This window comes from Crinia signifera, chromosome 6 (genome assembly GCF_055691185.1).
Source record: "Crinia signifera chromosome 6, ASM5569118v1, whole genome shotgun sequence".
In the NCBI taxonomy this organism is placed as follows: domain Eukaryota; kingdom Metazoa; phylum Chordata; class Amphibia; order Anura; family Myobatrachidae; genus Crinia; species Crinia signifera.
The window spans coordinates 152,931,088-152,952,552 of NC_139222.1; the positions used below are offsets into that span (position 1 = coordinate 152,931,088).

At 48.6% G+C, this 21,465-nt stretch overlaps 1 protein-coding gene across 2 annotated transcripts in view; it reads left to right on the forward strand.

Moving 5' to 3' along the window:
• The window catches only part of ZNF341 (zinc finger protein 341), a 64,765-nt gene extending 45,320 nt beyond the window's left edge, over positions 1-19,445 (forward strand). For both annotated transcript variants that reach the window (XM_083147682.1, XM_083147683.1), the window contains exons 14-16: positions 7,810-7,880; positions 8,448-8,635; positions 18,251-19,445. In XM_083147682.1, the coding sequence (XP_083003808.1) occupies positions 7,810-7,880; positions 8,448-8,635; positions 18,251-18,568 (577 nt within the window). In that variant the 3' untranslated portion in view covers positions 18,569-19,445. The remainder of the gene's footprint in view (positions 1-7,809; positions 7,881-8,447; positions 8,636-18,250) is intronic.
• Positions 19,446-21,465: the final 2,020 nt, after the last annotated feature.

Consider the following 21,465-nt stretch of genomic DNA (forward strand, 5'->3'; position numbering starts at 1 on the left):
GTAGGCTGGCATCCGTGGTAAGCAAGACTCAGGTTGGAATCCAAAACGGGCGGCCCTGAGACAAGTTGTCTGTCTTTAACCACCATGTGAGAGACAGGCGAACCTTCGGGGGCAGTGATCAATTGACTCCTTAGACGAGTATGATCTCCTGTCCACTGGCTGAGAGTGTAAAGCCGAAGTGGGCGCGAGTGAAACTGTGTATACTCTACCATGTCGAAGACACCACCATACACTTGTGTACTGAGACCCTTCTGTGACCTATAAGGGAATGAATCTTCCTCTGAAGGGAGTGGATCTTATCCTCTGGAAGATATACTCTCTACAACCGAGTGCCCAGCCGAGCTCCCAAGTGAAGTGTCCTTTGGGAAGGAGTAAGAAACGATTTCTTCCAGGTTATCTTCCAACCGTGAGATAACAGAAGTGTAATCACGACCTGCAAATGACTCCGTAGTAGGTCTGGGGACTTTCCAAAATCAGTGGGCCGTCCAGGTATGGAATCATCCGAACCCCCAGCCGGTGCAGGTGTGCATCCCTGACCGCCTTCACCTTAGTGAACACCCTGGGAGCCGTAGATAGACCAAAAGGTAGCGCCCTGAACTGGAAGTGTTCGACCCGAAGGGCGAACCTCAAAGTGCTGATGTTCCTGTCGGATGGGGATGTGAAGTATATCTAGCGAGGCCATGAAGTCCCCTGGCTCCAGTGAGAGAATGATCGAACGCAGGGACTCCATGCGAAACTTCGGCACTCGCAGAAAAATAGTGAGCGACTTCAGATTCAGGATAGGACGGTGAGAACCATCCAGTTTGTGAATCAAGAATAGGGTGGAGAAGAACCCCTGACCCCTCTGCTCCTGAGGAACTGGAACAATGACGTTCGAGTCCAAAAGAGAGCAGATGGAAAGCTGTAGCACTTGTCGTTTCGCTGGGTCCTTTGGAAGACCCGTGCAAAAATAACACTGAGGAGGGGGGAACCGGAATGTCAGGGCATAGCCCCTGGAGACCACCTCCCTGACCTGTTTAGCCACTGGACGTTTGGTAGCCCAGGGCTGCTTGGTGCAGGGCTTGGCTCCCTTAGTGGATGAGGAAAATCTAGAGGAAGGACTAGTGCCGTCGGACACACCTCTCTCCACCTTGCCCGCCCACTCAGACACTGCCTTGGCCACCCATGACGCGGCAAGCGTGGTACACCTAATGGCCCCTGCCTGTGAAAAAGCAGTCCTGAGGAAATTCTCAGAGGGGTCCTTCAAAGATGAAGAATCCGAAATGGGCAGTACTGAAGCGCGAGCTAATCGCGCAACATGATCATCCGCCAGGGGAGGATTTTCCCACTTAGCCCTCTCTGTGGGAGGAACAGGTTAAAAAGTAGTAAGTCACTTGGAAAGCTGGAACCTTCTAAACGGTTGAGACCACGCAGTCTCCAATAAATCCTCCATGAGGGCCGAAGGCGGGAGCTGGGCCGATACTTGCTTAAGACGCTTAAAAAGCAGGCCTTTACTTTTAGGGGCAGGAGCCTCATCCTCCCTCTGGAGGACTGCCTTAACCTCCTGCATCAGAGACTCTACCTCCGCTGAGGACAAAGTGTCATCGGCCCCTGCGGATTCCGTCACTGAAGAGTAAGAACTGTATATGCAAAGCCAATACTATAAATGGTGACAGTGTTTCAAACTTTCATCTCTTCCAATGATATTGGAAGGAAGACAGCATCAGAGCCCAACAATCCAGCCAGCAGCAGGAGAGGATAAATACCACAAACACCAGGCTCCAGAAGCAGGGTGTGGGGGAGAATCCCAGCAGCCTCCATCTCTAAACCCAGCAAGTGCCAGAATGGCTGCTGATTAGGACCTTAATGAGGAGCTGGGACACCTGGGGCAAAAATATATATATATATATTTTTGGATTGTGGGAGGAAACCGGAGTACCCGAAGGAAACCCACTCAAGTACGGGGAGAATATACAAACTCCGCACAGTTAGGGCCATGGTGGGAATCGAACCCAGGACCTCAGTGCTGTGAGGCAGTAATGCTAACCATTACACCCTCCGTACTCCTACAGCACCTGGTGTTCCTATGTGGTCACCCACTCAAGTACTAACCAGGCCCAATATACAGCATTAGCTGTAGATCCCAGGCTGTCTTCAAGCTTCCAATGATATTGGAAAGAAGACATCAGCAGAGCTCAACAATCCAGCCAGCAGCAGGAGAGTAGAAATACCACACACACACCAGGCTCCAGGAGCAGGGTGTGGGGGAGAATCCCAGCAGCCTCCATCTCTAAACCCAGCAAGTGCCAGAATGGCTGCTGATTAGGACCTTAATGAGGAGCTGGGACACCTGGGGCAATCCTACATCACCTGGTGTTTCTATGTGGTCACCCACTCAAGTACTAACCAGGCCCAATATACAGCATTAGCTGTAGATCCCAGGCTGTCTTCAAGCTTCCAATGATATTGGAAATAAGACAACCGCAGAGCTCAACAATCCAGCCAGCAGCAGGAGAGGAGAAATACCACACACACACACACACACCAGGCTCCAGGAGCAGGGTGTGGGGGAGAATCCCAGCAGCCTCCGTCTCTAAACCCAGCAAGTGTCACAACATTCAGTTATTGTATTGTTTCTTACCTGGTTTGTGGCTTCTCCTGTCTGTTCAGCCTGCTCCATGCTGCAAGGAAGTTCTGTGTGGCCTGAGCTTTGCTAATTACAGCACCTGGAGGAGTCCTTGCTGCTGACAAGCTCTGTATAGTTATACTGTGCTGTGAGATCTGAGCTCAGCTAATTAGTTACACCTGGGTAACTCTCTCCTGCAGGAGAGTTCAGTGTAAACTGAGCATGCTCAGCCCATTGATTAGTTCACCTGTGGGTTCCCTGTGCTTCCTATAAAGGGCAGCCTCTGGGAGACAGAAGCTGCCAGAGTACAGGTTCACACCAGCTCCAGCGTCCTTGTGCTTAGTATATTACCAGTTTCCTGATTACCATATTTGACCCCGGCTTGTTTCCTGACTATTCTCCTGCCTGATCCTTTGGTACCGTGTCCAGTGACTCTGTGTATGACCCAGCTTGCCGTTTGACTATTCTTCAGCCGGTACTTATGTAGTATCTGGGCGTCCGATTTAGAAATCAGATCGGATCGCATCGCATCGCATCGCATGCGACCAAATCGTATGCGATGCGATGCGATGGTCAAGATTTTTCCATAGGATTCAATGTTAAAATGGTCTGAGTCCATTTTAACATAGAATTCAATGGGAAAAAGGGGTCCTTTTCCTTTCCCCACTATCCAAGTGGGCATGGAGTTGGATATAAACCTGTGGCGAGCGTAGCGAGCCACCAAGCCCGAAGCGTGGCGAGCGGACACAGAATACTTTTTAAGAAATATGCGTCCCCTCGCGGGGCTCGCTTCACTTGCCACGCTTCGGGCTCAGTGGCTCGCTGCGCTCGCCACGCTATATAAAATCAACTCTATGCCCACTTGGATAGTGGGGAAATGAACAGGACCTTCTTAACATTGAATCCTATGCAAAATCGCATTGAATCGCATCGCATCTGATTGTATGCCTTAAGGTAAGGCATACAATCACAAAATCGGCAGCCCAGATACTACATAAGTACCTTCTTCAGCCTTATCCCAGTGTACCGCGAACTGTGCTTCCAGTGTATGACCCGGCCTGTCCTTGGATACTCCTTTGCCTTTCCCTTGTGTTCCTACTTGCCCGCGCTGATACCAACTCGGCTAGACGACCACGCTTCCATATTTCACAAGCTACTGCCACTCATACGGGGAACCTGACCAGGGGGCCGCGACCGACGTGTCGGGTGCCGCAGAAGCCCATATCCCGCTTGGAGGGGTCACTGGCAGAAAACCCCCGGCACGGTTAGACTCCGCGCCCCTGTGTCAGGTCTAGCCAATCCCCGAGTGGTAGTGCACCCCAAGTTTGTGACAGAATACTCTGGCCCAACTGGAATATGGAGTCCGCTAGTGGTTTGTCTCATAAAGAACTCCTGGAACTCCTGCTGGCCAGGGTTAACAAGCAAGAACAGGACCAAGCTCTGATTATGCAAAGCTTGCAGACTCTGCAGCAGCAAATGGACTTCGCTCCACTCTCTCCAACACCTGCTATATCAGATCCAGGCACTATTGGAGTGCTTCGCCAGCTAATAAAGCAGTTACAGGGGCTGCTGGCCAACATCCTCACCCTTGTCACTAAATTGCTTGGCGATTCCGCTATGGGTTTGGTACCTGCTAGACCCTTAGATTCCAGTCCAGGAACCCCATCGGCAGATGCATCTGTGTCTTGTAAGGACAGGTTCCTGAGTCGGCCTCGTCCTCAGCTGACAGAGGAGGAATGCCAGCGGCGCAGGTCCTTGAACTTATGTTTCTATTGTGGAGCCCAGAACCATTTTATTGAGGATTGTCCCCTCCGTGAGGCCAGGATTAAGAGTACTGCTTCTATGCTCACTCTGGAAAAGTTCCGTGGTTATCACTGGGGTCCCAGAACTAAGATCGTTTTACATAAAGACAGTAAAATTTTGGGCAAGCCACAAGAGGAGATCCTGTCGGTTCCAGCCCCAAGTGGGGGTCTGCACACATCCAGAGGCCCAAAGTCTCCAACCCCAACGGGGGTATTCCCAGGCATTTTGCCCCAGGAAGGGTTTCCAAGTGTTGTGTTCCAGAAGGGGCATCAAAGTGCTAGACCCCAAGTGGATCCTCACAGCGTCGAGTTCCTAGAGGGATCTCAGAATAGTGAGCCCCAAGAAGGGATACAGAGTACTTCACCTCAGAAGAGGTCTCGGAGGGTAATTTCCCAGGAGGGTTCTCAAAGCTTCAAGCCACAGAAAGGGGTTCAGAGTGTCGTGCACCAGGAGGGGTCTCAGACTGTCAGGCTCCAAGCAGGGTCTCAGAGTACCACGCCCCAAACAGGGTCTCTGAGCATTGCGCCCCAGGTAGGTTTCCTGAGCACTGCACCCCAAGAGGTGTCTCTGAAGGTGGTACCCCGAAAAAGGCTTCTGAATTCATTACCCAAAGAGGAATCTCCGAGTGTTGCACCCCAAAAGGACCCTGTGGTCGTCACACCCAAGGAGGAGTCTCTGAGTGTGGCTTCCCAAGTAGGGCCACCGAGCACTTTGCCTCAAGAAGGGGCTCTGTATGTCACCCCAAGTGGGGGTTCCGAGCCTATCACCCCAAGTGGGGGTTCCGAGCCTGTCACCCCAAGTGGGGGTTCTGAGTCCGTCACCCCAAGTGGGGGTTCCGAGTCCGTCACCCCAAGTGGGGGTTCCGAGTCCGTCACCCCAGGTGGGGGTTCCGAGTCCGTCACCCCAGGTGGGGGTTCCGAGTCCGTCACCCCAGGTGGGGGTTCCGAGTCCGTCACCCCAGGAGGGTGTTCCGAGTTAAGCACCCAAGAAGGGTGTCCCCAGTTAATCACCCCAGATGGGGGTTCCGAGTTAATCACCTCAGAAGGGGATTCCGAGCCAATCACCCCAGATGGGGGTTCCGAGTCCTTCACTCGAGACGGGAGTTCCGAGTGTGTCACTCCCAGTAGAGATCCATCTGCCCTTGCCTTCGGGCATGAGGACCCATCTGCCCCTGCCTTCGGGCATGAGGACCCATCTGCCCTTGCCTTCGGGCATGAGGACCCATCTGCCCTTGCCTCCGGGCATGAGGACCTATGTGCCACGGCCTCCGGGCCTGTCTCCGCGGCCTCCGGGCCTGTCTCCGCGGCCTCCGGGCCTGTCTCCGCGGCCTCCGGGCCTGTCTCCGCGGCCTCCGGGCCTGTCTCCGCGGCCTCCGGGCCAGTCTCCCCGGCCTCCAGGCCAGTCTCCACAGCTTTCGGGCCAGTCTCCACAGCCTTCGGGCCAATCTACACAGCCTCCGGGCCAGTTTCCACGGCCTCCGGGCCAGTCTCCATGGCCTACGGGCCTGCCTCCAAGGTCTCCGGGTCTTCCTCCGCAGCCTCTGTCTCCAGTACCATCAGGGTCTCTAAGGTTCCAATGCCTGCCATTCAGGAAGATTTACCTGCCGTGCTGGAAGTCCCTACCCTACCCAAACTGTCCTCCCAGTCCATTCTTCAGGGGAATCCAGTTCAATTAGATCCATCTAAAGAGCCTCGGTTCGTCCAATTTGATGGAGATCTCACCCATTTCCAAGCCCTAGCAGACTATTATTTAGATGCTATGAACTCTGATCCATCCTCTGGGGTTAATTTGGCAAACATTGTCAAGTACTTAGTGTTGTCATTCAAGGGAGAAGCCATGGAGTGGGTTAGTCCACTCATTGAGACTCATGATCCCAGGCTAAAAGACCTAATTTCTTTTTCCAGGGCTGTGGTTGAAAGATTTGGACCAAAGACTCCTGGTGAGAGGTCTATCCTTTCCGCACCTGAGGTCAGTCAGAGTGGTGAGTCAGCTAGACTACATTCTAAAATTCCCAGAGCATCTCCAAAAAATGTTTTGAGACCCGATTCCTTGGATTTAAGAGGTGGAGTTATATGTGTAGGTTCTTCCAAGTTGGTGGTGGATCCTCATGAACTCCCTACACTGATCACGGACAAGGATTCAAGTTCAGAGTGTGGCTCAGATCATGATGTCACTGCTTTGTTGGGACGTCCAATATTCTCTACTGCCCGTTTTGTAGAGCCAAAGGCCACATCTCAATCAACCAAATCCAAACGATCTTCCAAAAAGACGAAGCACCGCAGACGACCTTGAAAGTATCCATGTGGGGTGTTCGGAGCCCACCCCTAGAGGGGAGGGTAATGTCACAACATTCAGTTATTGTATTGTTTCTTACCTGGTTTGTGGCTTCTCCTGTCTGTTCAGCCTGCTCCATGCTGCAAGGAAGTTCTGTGTGGCCTGAGCTTTGCTAATTACAGCACCTGGAGGAGTCCTTGCTGCTGACAAGCTCTGTATAGTTGAACTGTGCTGTGAGATCTTAGCTCAGCTAATTAGTTACACCTGGGTAACTCTCTCCTGCAGGAGAGTTCAGTGTAAACTGAGCATGCTCAGCCCATTGATTAGTTCACCTGTGGGTTCCCTGTGCTTCCTATAAAGGGCAGCCTCTGGGAGACAGAAGCTGCCAGAGTATAGGTTCACACCAGCTCCAGCGTCCTTGTGCTTAGTATATTACCAGTTTCCTGATTACCATATTTGACCCCGGCTTGTTTCCTGAATATTCTCCTGCCTGATCCTTTGGTACCGTGTCCAGTGACTCTGTGTATGACCCAGCTTGCCGTTTGACTATTCTTCAGCCGGTACTTATGTAGTATCTGGACGTCCGATTTAGAAATCAGATCGCATCGCATCGCCCTGAATTCATCGCATATGAATTATTGTTCCTTGATATATTTGTTTTTAAAAAAGGATTGTATATTGTGGATTTGTATGTGTATTAAAAATTATGAAATGTTTATTGGAACGTACTTCACCATTGCATTTCTAAATTATTTTCTTGCATAAATTCGGCATATGGGAGGATTCCTTGCTGAACTAAGAAATTGAGCGCCTGATAAGTGTTGTTTCTATTTTTGGTATTTCGTTAAGTGAGGAATGTCTGTGTATAGAACCGGTAATACCTATGACTTTACTACATTGTCTATTTCTGAAAATTAGCTTACATATTGCTGTCTTCACAGCCTAAACATTTCCTGGTGGCAACTCAGATGGTGCATAACAGTAATTACACAATGTTAATGTATATTCAACAAATAAACCTTATGCTCACACACAAATAATGTTCACACACTATTGAACAGTCTACAACATCTGTTTACACTGTACTTGGCCAGTGGTATGGCTAAATTGTGACTGAATCTCCACAGGTCCCATACTGGCTGTAACAGGGAATTTAATCGACCAGACAAGCTGAAAGCTCATGTCCTCTCACACTCAGGTAGGTGGCACCTTTGTATAGTAAGACATTAGAAGACAATCATTTTTTTAGCTGAAAAGGATAACTATGTTGTGTATATGCATGTGTTTAATGTATTATTCAGTTGCAGTGATAGCACTAATTACTGTTTCAGACAAAGGAAAACAACAGTGTGAAGGGATGACCTGGAATTGTCATTATTATTACACAGTACCTAGCAGCAATGGTTACAAGACTGTACCCAGGCCTAATGGTTTTTGCCCAATGTTCATTATAGGGCTATCCAATTATAGCACAAATTTTTGGTCCAAAAAAATTACCTGTTTGTCCACAAAAACACACACAGTAGGTCTGTGGCTTTTCATGGATCCTATGTGTTTCCATGACACTGATCAATGAAAAGGAAAAATGCTTACTTATCAGGGATTTGGTTTTGCACAAATTTTTCGAAAAGTGTCAGCATTGTAGCTAATAGGATGCTCCTGAGATAGTCAGTTAGCACAATTATTTTAAAACCACACCTATTATCACATATCCTGTGTAAGTAATGGCTTTTTACAAAAATGCCCTGTGCTGTTTTTACATCAGGGATGAAAATGCACAAGTGCCAGTACTGCTCAAAGTCATTCAGTCGGAGAGCACATATGCTAGAACACCAGAGAAGCCATACAGGGAACTACAGAGTCAGCTGCCCCAACTGTGGCAAGGGCTTCTCCCGTCAGAAATATTTGAAAGAACACAAGTGCCGACTACACCCAGAGACTGAGAAGGACCAGGTGAGCAGCATAAGATGAACTGTTTGTAATGTAGACTTAAAAACACATTTCGAAGCTTACTTTAGTTTTGCTGATTGATGGCTTCTGGTCAGCCCTGCTGCAGGGTCAACCAAAAGACATCAACATGCCATGTGGCTGAATGCAGCAGCATGTCTTCTCTTGTCCATTGCCTAAATACATTGGAAAGTGTGGGGTTCCAGATTGGGTGGTGACACATTGGGCCTTATTCTGATCGGTGCGGCCCGATCAGAATATGCGGCCGCGACCGTGCAGGCGAATCCCCGCCTTCCATACGGATCGCCACCTGCCGTCCGTACGCGGATATGTGGCGATCCGCATGAAATTGGACGGGGATACGCCTCCTCCGTCTTGGGAGCAGCCCCTGCATTCGATGGTCGCCGAACATCGAATGCAGGGCCGCACGCTCCACCAGGTCCCGCCACACAAGACCACACGGACACTTGTCCGTGTGAAATCATGTATGGGGGCGGGCAGCTGACATCCGGCGATGTCAGATGCCCGCCCCGTACCCACGCGTCACGGCCTCATTACCATGCATACGCCCCGCGTTTGCATGGGAACGCCCATGAAACGCGGGGCGTATGCATAGGGTAATGAGGCTAAGTAGCCCATCACGCCCCTCTACGCCCCCTGTGCGGCGTATAAAGAATCCGTGCGGCGAAATCGCCTGCACATGCGCAGAGTGACCTCTGCACATGCGCAGACGATCAACATCGGCGGTCCGTCCGCATGCGGGAATATCCGCACCGATCAGAATAAGGCCCATTGTTCTGAGTGCTGTGGCAAACGTTTCCCACACATGGTGCAATGTGCTCCATGCGTTTTGTACTAGATGCATCGCATCTAGTGCAAAATGGATGTGATATGCTAAAATACTGTGCATCTTGAACTAGATGCAATGCGATCTACAAAAAGTACAGACTACGCATACTTTTTGTACTTTGCGATGTGCGCTGAGCGCGCTTCTCATTGCAAACCCAAAACGCACCATGGAGTGTGAAGAGTAGCTGGATCCGCCCCATCAAGAGCTATTCTAGGACTAGGCTAAGATGTGGTGCAGCAATATCAGGAGAATGTTGAAATTGATGAGAGAGGTTGTAGCAGAGAGGTAGAACGTTTGTATATCTGCTAGTAACATATATGTATGAGGATGCATCATATGGTATGAGGATGCTTGGCATGGGCCCAATTTAGAGTTGATTGCTGGTGTGCCAATTTGCAATCTCCTTGATTATCGAATGACTGCATGCGTTCAAATAGCTACAGAAATAGCAAAAATATCTAATCACAACCCCCTCGTAATTTAACGACAGGAAGTCAACGTTCAGGGGTGGCTACCGGCCACGATCAGCCTGTCTCTGTCAGAGTTAGGAAACGGTCAGACTGCCAAATTTGCAATTCACTCACAAACTTTCACAGGGCGGGTTTTTACTCTGTCTCACTGGAGCTAACCACTCGCAGTCATCTGCAAATTTGCAATTGAGTGATCAGGTCTGAATCGGGCCGTAGGTATGTAATATGTATGTGTAACTAACTTATAAACAGTTATCCTGTATCTATTTCACAGTCCCTGCTTGTACATTTTGTAATATACCTTGTTCAATGAGGCGACACTCAGAGATTGCACCAATCAATTGAAAAGGTGAAAAAGTGCATTTAATAATGTTCCGGGGAACATATCCCCTTCATCAGATTACAATCAAAGACAAACAAGTCAGTGTTTAAAAGTAAAGGTGCGTACACACGTACAGATTTTTCTGTCTTGATCTATCTGGTGGGAACAAAAACCTGCAAATTGTTCCCAAATGCTTAAAAACAGACAGTGATCAGTCAGAACAATTGTTTAAATCATTTGATGTAACAAATTTATCAAACCATATATTTTTTTCTGTTTTCCTGCATTTGGGTGGAAATGTTTGATTGTCATATGCTCCCATACATTTCCAGGTTTTTGATCCCACCAGATAGATCAGGTATCCCATGGTTGAGCTGTGTCACACGTATTTTGCCTTGATAAAGGGGGTTAAACCCCGAAACTTTAGCACATTGATCTGTGTTCGGCTGTTTCTTTACTTTGGAAGTCCGGGGGAGTGAGACTTTTATGGAACCTCCAAGACACATAACTGCTTGCACAAATGTGCTATCTAGACGGGTCCCCTGTGTTGCGGAAAACCATAGCTGTTGCTTGGACACCTGCGACTGTAGTCAAGCACCTCCTCCTTTGTATTGTCTTTTTCTAGCATATGTATTGCTTTTTTTAATGTATTTTTTGGAAACCTATTAGCAACATATTCAATTACTCACAAATAATTTCAAATGCTGATCTCAGTGCCCTGAGCTAGTCAGTTGCAGCCTTACTGTAGGTTCCTGCTCACTCCCTTTTGTAATAAGTAGGGTTTTTTGGCCTTAACAAGAATTAACCCAGAACCTATGGGATAACGCACATAAGCACTTGATTTAATGTAACAGGAATTGGTGTTAAAATTGAATAGCTTCGAGGGGTACATTTAATAAGATGAGGTTCTATTGAAGATAGGATGTTGCCCATAGCAACAAATCTGATTCTACTTCATATATATATTATATATATATATATATATATATATATATATATATATATATATATATATATATATATATATATATATATATATATAGCACCTTCTATAAGATAATAGATATAAACTGATAGGTTGCTGTGGGCAACATCCGATCTTTACATGCCCATCCTAAATTTACCCTTAAGTGTTAACCCTTTGAGTGCTAACATGTCTGTGAGAGATGTTCAAAAAGGGGATTCTTGTAAGAAATTACAGTTCGAATCCCTTTCTCTGAGTCCCTCCTGGTGACACAGCTCAACCATGGGATGTAGGAGGGTCCACAGGAGCAAGGCACCTATGCTAACTTATTTTGAGAGGCAGGCTCCTACCTACTGCATCCCAGAATTCCTCAGTCACTTCTAAAGCACACTAGGATACATTACCCAACACAACGCCTGAACATATTAATATGCACAATCAAATAATAACCATATAACATGACAACACACAAAACAATATAACTTACTGAGCGTAAGGGAGGGATCGCTGTGTCACCAGGATGGACTCAGAGAAAGGGATTCCAACGGTAAGTTCTCACAAAAATCCACTTTTCTCTTTTGTCCATCCTGGTGACACAGCTCAACCATGGGACGTTCAAGAGCTGGTCCTTTGGGAGGGTACGCTCAGGCTTACAGTTCTCATCACTGCTTGCCCAAATGAAGCGTCCTCCGACGCAAACTAATGGAACCTATAGAATTTTGTAAAGGTATGAACAGAGGACCAGGTGGCAGCCCTGCACAACTGCTCCGTTGTAGCCCCATGATGCACAGCCCAAGAGGAAGCAACTGACCAGGTGGTATGGGCATTTTTCAGTGAAGGAATAGGTCTACCTACCTTAGTGTAGGCAAAGGCAATTACTGACCTTAACCATCTGGCAATGGTCTGCTTAGAAGCAGGCCACCCTCTATAATGTACGTCATATAGTACCAAAAATCAAATCAGTTTTGCGAATATCCTTTACTCTTTCCACGTATATGCGCAAAGCACGAACAATGTACAGTTTCTTTACTTGTCCCTATTTCTGGCCTCCTCAGGAGGGCAAAACACCGGGAGCACAATCTCCTGGTTTAAATGAAAACTTGAGACTACCTTAGGTAGAAACTTAGGCACTGTATGAAGCACAGCCCTGTCCTCATGGAAAATCAGATACGGAGACTTGCAAGACAAGGCCCCCATGTCCGACGCTCACCTAGCCAAAGCTATAGCCAACAAAAAGGTAAGTTTCCAAGACAAAAATTTAAGATCAGCCAACCTTAAAGGCTCAAAAGGAGGTTTTTGTAACACTGACAAAACCAAGCGACCACAGGCTGCCTATATGAGGGTTTAAGCCGCATGACTCCCCGTAAAAATGTATGTACTTCCGGCAACATAACTACCCTTTTCTGAAAGAAAATGGATAAGGCCGACAACTGTACCTTTAAAGACTGCAGGCTAAGCCCTGCTGAAAATCCGTCTTGGAGAAATTCTAACAGTCTAGAGACTTTGAACCTGTGTGTGTGTGTGTGTGTGTACCTTTCGATGCTCACACCACCTGATATAGATTTTCCAGACATGATGGTAATTTGCAGCTGAAACAGGCTTGCGAGCACTGAGCATAGTCTGGATAACCGCTTCCGAAAAATCCTTCTTCCTTAGTAGGGAGGTTTCAAAAGCCTCCCAAATTTAGACGAGCTAGGTCCAGGTGTAGAAACGGTCCTTGTAGGTCCGGTCAAAGAGGAAGACGCCAAGAGACCGTTGACAACCTCATTATGTCTGAATACCATGACCTCCTGGGCCAGTCTGGTGCAATCACAATGATTTGTTCCTCCTGCATCCTCACTCTTCAGGACCCGCGGAATCATAGGGAACGGAGGGAACACGTAGGCTAGGTTGAAATGCCACGGAACTGTCATGGCATCCACTGCCCACACGGTCGGATCCCTGGTCCGAGAGCAGAACCTGGTAACCTGACAGTTGTTCCTGGACGCCATCAAATCTATCTCTGAGATTCCCCAGAGAGTCACTATCTCCTGAAAGACTTCCTGATGAAGTGCCCACTCTCCCTCCAGCAGCTCTTCACCTGCTGAGGAAATCCGCTTCTACATTCCGGAACCCCGGAATGAACATAGCCGACAGGGCAGGAATGTTCACCTCTGCCCACCTGAAAATCCGTTAGACTTCATGCATTGCCATCATGCTGCGATTCCAGCCCTGATGATTCAGGTAAGCCACAGCCGTGGCATTGTCTGACTGTATGCATACAGGCGATCCCTTCAAGAGATCCTCCACCTGCAACAGGGTATTCCAAACCACCCTGAGCTCCAAGGTATTGATCGGCAATTTGAATTCTTCCTTGGACCACAAAACCTGCAACCTCAGGTGCAGAACTACCGCCCCCCAGCCCCTGAGACTGGCATCAGTTGCAACAACCAGCCAATCCCATGAGAGGAGGGAACGCCCCAGTTGCAAAGACTCCAGATCCGTCCACCAGATCAAGGACTCCCTTGTCTCCTGAGACAGCGACAGTAGTTCCTGCTTCATGGTCTTTGAATTTCCTGACCAACATGAGAGAATGTTCCACTGAAATGTTCTTGAGTGAAACCTTGCAAACTGCAGTGTCTCAAAGGTTGTCACCATCTTGCCTAGCAGTTTCACTCCCTGCCAAGCTGTTGGATTTGGAGACTGCAGGATCAACAGAACCAGGTAATGAATGTCCACTGCTTTGGACTCTGGAAGAAACACATGATGTAGGTGTGTGTCCAAAATCACCCCCAGAAACTGAAGTCGCTGTGTTGGTGTTAAATGAGACTTTGGGAGATTTAACAACCACCCATGGACCCTTATTCTAGTTAGTTCGGACGGATGTATATTTCGGACAGGAACCGACTGTTCTTAGCCCCGCCTACCGTACGGTAAGATGTCGAGCGTACGGACTGCGAGTGGATGTTTCATGTGAACACCTCCTCCATCGAATGATGGACTGAGCGGTCAGGCAGCACCGAGTGCTCCAGACCACTCTGACATTTTTCCCCAAGAAAGCAGGGATATGGGTTGGCAGCTGACATCGGGCTATGTCAGTTGTCCGCCCCCCACACGTGCATCATGGCCACAGTACCATACGTACGACCAGCATTTTCATGAGAACACCTATGAAACGCGGGGCGTACGCATATGGTAATGAGCCCAAACAGCCCTTCACACCCCTCTCCACCCCCTGCTCGGATGGTTCTGTACAATTGTTTTCTGCACTGACCTCACTCCGTGTTCGGCCGTGCGAGGCATTCACACATGTGCAGATACGCCTCAGCACATGCGCAAATACCAAACATCGGCTGTCCGACCGCGCACGGAGCCATCCGACTCAATCAGAATAAGGGCCATGGTCCTGGAAGAACCGTGTCACAATGACCAGATGTTCCTGTAACTTCTCTGCCGACTCTGCCTTGAACAGGAGGTCATCCAAGTACGGGATGATTACTATCCCTTTTAGCCCGAGGGCCGCTGCCATTACAGCCATCACCTTTGTGAAGACCCTCGGCACTGTTGCCAGGCCAAAAGGAAGAGCCTGGAACTGTAAATGTGTCTCTTCTATCGCAAAACGCAGTAAAGACTGATGTTCCCTGCATATAGGCACATACAGATAAGCATCCTGGATGTCCACTGATGCTAGAAATTCCCCCGACTCTATGCTTAACAGCACAGATCGAAGATGGTCCACCCAAAAATGCATATTTAAAGACTTCAAATTTAGAATGTGTCTGAAGGACCCATCTGGTTTGGGGGACCAAGAAGCGAATGGAATAAAATTCTCTCTTTCTCTCTTCCTGAGGTGCCGGGACCACCACTCCCTTTTGGAGAAGGGGCCTTGCCGTCCCCAAGAGGGCTTTCCGCATGCAAGCTTCCCGCCGTAAGGGTGTTGGGGGAGACCCCCTGAGATTTATTTTGTAACCCACTGAAATGATGGAAAGAACCCAAGGGTCCGTGGTGGAGATTTTCCACTGGTCCCGAAACTGCAGGAGGCGACCCCACACTCTGAACCCAGCACGGGGAGTCTCCGCCCCGTCATGCGGAGGACTTGTCCTCGATTTTGGACGCGTGCTTCTTAGCGAAGGCCCCGAAATGGGCCCATCCCCTATATCCCCTAAGCAGGGAGCCAGTTCAGGACGCCCTCGGGGCCCAGGAAAACCACTCAGTAATGGAGGTTAAAGCGCTGTGCAGAAGACGCAGCTGCGTCTCTCTGCACACAGAGAGCTGACAGGACGCGCTTCTGTCAGCCTTTGCTGCGCTCTCAGTGTGTTTGAACTTCCTGTTGAAGAAACACACTGGACACCTGCACTAACTAGTGAATATTAATAAAATAAAAACCACCTAGCTACTCTACACAAAATGGCTGCAGTCAGCAGTCAGTCAGCACAGCAATAACTCCGGTGGGCACCTAAAAGGAACTGAAGAATTCTGGAATGCAGAAGGGAGGAGCCTTCCTCTCAAAAGAAATCAGCATAGGTGCCTTGCTCCTGCGGACCCTCCTACATCCCATGGTTGAGCTGTGTCACCAGGATGGACGAAAGAGAAATATCTGCTAAAAATTCCAGCTTCACTCACATTTGTTACATAAATTAAAAAAAAAACTGTTGTGTTTAAAAAAGATTTTTCCTATATAAGGTAAACATTACAAATCATTATGATAAATACAAATGTTTGCTTGGCAATTTTCATACCTATTTTGAAAAATTAACTCGGCACTCAAAGAATTAAAGCTCCAGGCTATCCTCCCATGGTAAGCCCCATCCTTAACTGAATATGCCTGTTAGAGTTTACTGGTAGCTTCCCGGTGCATGTTATGCTAAATACAAATGTAGTGTTCAGAAAAACAGCTTACAGAATGGAACTGAAATGCCAATGGATTAACACTTAAAATAAGAGTTAACATTGCTGTAATAGTACTTAGAGTATTGAAAAGTATTAAAGTAAAGTTTACGGGAGCCTTACAGTGCATGTCTGGTGGTTGCATTTAAAGGCCCATACACACTGGGCGACTTTGAGCTGAAAGTCGCTCAAAACAGTTTGAGCAGCTTTCATCTCAAAGTCGCCCAGTGTGTATGCCCCGGCGATGAAGGGTTAGCGCTGCTGCATCATCGCTGGGAAAGCCATTCATCTGCTGGTTATACCAGCAGATGAGCGTCTTTCAGGACGGCTTTGCATAGCTCTGCACTATGCAAAGCCCCCCTCCATCGGCGCCGGGCAGGGGGAAAGTCGGTCACTGTGTATGCACTGAGCGGCTTTCCCCGCAGCAATGATTGGCATCATTGCTGTCCATACACGCCGGGCATAGTCGCCCAGTGTGTATGGACCTTAACACACGCTCCCGCCAGCAGTCAATCAGCGCACAATCAGACAAATGAAAGCAGAAAGTGTCCTCCCCAGGAATGCTTTAGGGCAGGGGTGGCCAACCGGTCAGAGGTAAAGAGCCGAAAAATATTGGTAGTCAAGCTAAAGAGCCGACATCATGCGCGCGCCGAAGGCGCATGCGCCAAAAAAAGGGGTGTAGTCTATTTTGACCCCTTGGGTGGGTGTGATACAAATATGGCTCCAATAGTGCAGTGCCATATATACATATGCCCCCATGGTGCCAGGTATGCACCACACGGTGCCGGGTATGCCCCTACTGTGCCAGAAAGCTGGTATGCCTCCACAGTGCCACAAACTGCTATGCCCCCACAGTGCCACAAACTGCTATGCCCCCACAGTGCAAATTTCCCAGCAGCAGCACTCACCGTTGTTGCAGCTGCTGCCGGGCAGGGAGAGGACAGTCTGACGTCCCCCTGCAGTCCGACTCCTGTCATGTCACCGAGGGGAGGGGAGGAGAGCACACAAGCACAGCACAGCGCACGTCTCCTTCCCCCCTCACTTCCCTGTGACTGGTCCGTCCACCAATCAAAGCTCGCTGGCCGGCTCCTGATTGGCTGCTGGCCACGGCCCAGTCACAAGGATGCACAGTAAGGGGTAGGAGAGATGCGCAATGCACGCTCTCCTCCCCTCAGAAGGAGAAGGGATTCAGGGAACCGGGAGCAGTGGGGACTGGGACGGACGGTGGGCGGCGGGCAGCAGTGGGAGTAGGAGCCGCACTTTACAAGGGGGAGAGCCGCATGAGGCTCAAGAGCCTCGGGTTGGCCACCACTGCTTTAGGGGTTAGTCTCAGAAACTATTGTACTCATTTGGCACCACTCATAGGGCCTAATGCAGACTAGGGATGCCAATTCCGGGCATTTTTTCAATCCCGGAATTCGGGATTGAAAAATGCCCAATCCCAGGATTCCCAGGATTGGCTTCCCTAATACAAAAACGCATACAAATACAAAAACCCACCCCGGCCACCCGCATATTTACTTACAGGTGCAGTGCGGCCGGGCGGATGCAGCCTGGGCGGGTAGGCGGGAGGATGGAACCTGTTTGGGTGGCGTCGGGCGATGGTACGGGGGTCCGGGAAGAGGAAAATGCAGGCAGGCAGTTTTTACTGACTTATTACAGCCGCTATCCGCCGAAATGGGGGACTGGGGCTGACGTCATGTGATTTCAGCCGCCCACCCCGAGCAGGTAACGCTACCCCTGCGTTCCCAGGGGAACGCCCATCATTTTCATGGGGATTCCCATAAAATGCTGGGCGTTCCCCTGCCCGCTCCATTCCTTCCCCTACGTATGTAATAGTACAATATCTGTGTGACACAGACGTATGTAATAGTACAATCTCTATGTGACACAGACGTATGTAATAGTACAATATCTGTGTGACACAGACGTATGTAATAGTACAATCTCTGTGTGACACAGACACATGTAATAGTACAATCTCTGTGTGACACAGACGTATGTAATAGTACAATCTCTGTGACACAACCATTTTCAGTGGTTTCTACCAACAGCTTGTGTTTTGTATCTTGGAGCAGTTAGTGACAACCCCACTTACTGTAACTACTCACTTCATATATTCAGATGTAATCTAATTTATGTGTTTTAGATCAGAAAGGGTCAGAGAAAGCGAGGACGGGACAAACAAGATGAAGAGGCAGGCTCAGAGAAAGAGGAGACGACATTGACAGAATTGAAAAGCGCCAGAGAACAACTAGATGAAACAAATCATGTGGAAGAGAGTTTTCAGCAATCGGATGCTGTGCTCTCTATTGTCGTTGATGGAGCTGGAGGCTCAAGAGAGAGCTTGGTGGTGGCCTCAAACAGTACAACATCCACTACTGTGACCCTGGCAGAGCTGCAGAACGCCACAGACCCTTCATGCTCTATGCTGGCAGTGCCCATCTATATACAGCGCCAAGAGTGATAAACCATGATGCTTTTACTGATTTTACATTTTTAAATAAATTGTAGTTGTGAATCTATAATATTCCCTAACAGTTGTCAATAAGGAAAAGGAGATTTCAGAGCTGGGGTGAAGGCGCACACATAATCACAGCACTACTAAGCCTTTACTATTGGCCAATAACTTTTTTACTGTATGTCAAACTGTCCAACCAATGAAACTGATGAATAATATATCTGCATCTGCCCAAAAAAATATAAGGACATCCACAACAGCTTCTATAGTAAGGCGTTTATCAGCTAAAAAACATCTTATAGTTTGGATTGTCCAAACTTGCAATTTAATAACATTGTACATATGTACGTACTGTACATTCGCAAATGTATTTATATTTTTTTCACTTTACATGTCATGTCCAATTTTTACATATGTGTTTATGGATTATTAAATAGAAATATTTATACTATACAAAGAATGGTGCCAGTTGTGATTGATCTGGCATGCTGCTTTATCAATGTTTTTTCCATGGCTAAGCCAAATTAGAGTGACATTTTTAATAGCTGTAGTTTTATTGATTGAGTGTTTCCCTGCTAAATCCCCATTTTCCTGAGTCTCTGCACTAAACTACAATGCTTCCAGCTCCGCCCCCGCTTGAAATGTATGCTGCTGCAGTAGCAGCCCTGGTACCACTGAAGCCTCTGCTGGCATCAGAGGTCCCAGGGATGCATTGCACATGTGACGTCACCAAGACTGAGCGGCGTCTGTATGGTACACAGACGGGAGCCCAGTGACAGCGGCGGCGGAAAAGCTGAAACATGCGGAAGGAAAATGAAAGGAAAACGGCAGCTGTGCTGAAAGTATAAGGTGAGGGGCATGATGTGGATACGGTAAAAGCAGGACTGAGGCGCATGATGTTGATAAAAGCAGGACTGTCAATGTTAATTAAAATAAGCCCTACCTCGAAAATAAGCCCTATGGTGTTTCTTTTCAAGTATTTTCCAGCAAGTAATGTTTATACAAAACGATAATGTTCAATACAAATACTCAGAACATCATCATGTGTGCAATGAAGTGCGGCTGTATGCTACAATTATGGTACTGGCAGTGGTGTAGCTAGGTGCCACGGTGCCCGGAGCAAGGCTATGTTTCGCGCCCCCCCATCGCAATTTGTAGTAAGCAGGGCTCTTGCGTGGAAAAAAGGGGGCGCACCACACACCGTAATGCCGAATGCACATTTTTGCGAACTTTGTAATACCCATTACACATTAACCCGCATAATGTAATGCCAATTAAACATAAGGCCACACATGATGCCCATTGCATACTATTTAACAAACCGTAATACCCATTACACATTAACCCGCATGATGTAATGCCAATTAAACATAAGGCCACACATGATGCCCATTGCATACTATATAACAAACCGTAATGCCCATTACACATTTGACACATAAGTGCCACTTACCTACATGCTCATTGCTAGGAACTTCATGCTCGATGCTAGGGGCTTCATGCTCGATGCCAAGGGGCTTCATGCTCGATGCCAAGGGGGACTGAAATAGCTTGTTGCCAAAGGGGACTGAAATAGCTTGTTGCCAAGGGGGACTGAAATAGCTTGTTGCCAAGGGGGACTGAAATTGCTCGTTGCCAGGGGGGACTAAAGTTAGAATTAAACAAGGGGGTATAATTACTTAGCATGTCAGTGGTTCTGGTGCTGGGATTTAAAATGCCAATAATAGGTCAATATAACAGCAGGTGTTTTGATTTTAATAATATTTCCCTTTTAAATCCTGCATCATATGAGTGAGTACGATCACCCGAAGTGGCACTGAAGTCACTGCAATTTATCAGCAAGTATATTCGAACTAGTCTAACATTAAATAGCATAATAGCATAATTACAAATATGAAGAGTGTAAAGTTTATAAAGATACTACAGCAATAATAGTGCCAGGTACACAGATGTCCCCAATAGTGCCAGCTACACAGATGTCCCCAATAGTGCCAGCTACACAGATGTCCCCAATAGTGCCAGGTACACAGATGTCCCCAATAGTGCCAGGTACACAGATGTCCCCAATAGTGCCAGGTACACATATGCCCCCACTGTGACAGATATGCCCCCACTGTGCCAGCAGCAGCACAACTCACCATTGTTTCTCCTGCTGCTGCTGGGTGGAGGAGAGTCCCCCTGCTGGCTGGCCTGGTTGTTTATCCTTTCCTGTCTGTCTCCTCCGTGGCATCTCCTCCTCCTCCGCTGCTTCCCTTCACATTGCGCGGGCCCCTCACTCCACCATCCCCTCTCTTCCATGACTGAGTCGTCAGCCAATCAAAGCTCGCGGGCCAGCTCCTGATTGGCTTCCAGCCCACAAGCTCTGACTGGCTGACGGCCCAGTCACAGGGCAGCAGCAAATGACAGCGCAGCAGCATGTGGCAGCGAGCCGGCCCCCGGGTTACATTCTGCGGGGGTGAGTGTGTGGGTGGACGGGCGCGCGGTGCATGTAGCTGCTCCCCGCTCTGGCAGCTATGGGGGGGCGTCTTGGGCGGGCGAGGCGGGAAGCTACTCTCCGCTCTGCCAGCTGCTCCCTGCGTTGCGCTGAGCGCTGTCTCGTCCAGGGCAGAGACTGTGAGTGGGCAGTGGTGTGGGGCTGTGGGCTGCACGGCTCCGGCGCCATATCACCTCTCTGCGCCTGGAGCACGTGCTCCACCGGCTCCGCCCTCCCTACGCCCCTGGGTACTGCTGGACTAATAGACCAGTAAACCCATGTATCTGGGGTGAGATGGGGTAAGCACCAACTGCGGCACGGTTGCCAGCATATACGTGTTGCTGCAATGCAACTCTCCTCCTTCGCAGGTAATTGGATTGAGTCTGATGGAGTGTAGCAGGGCTAATCTTGCATGAACTCGGACTGTGCA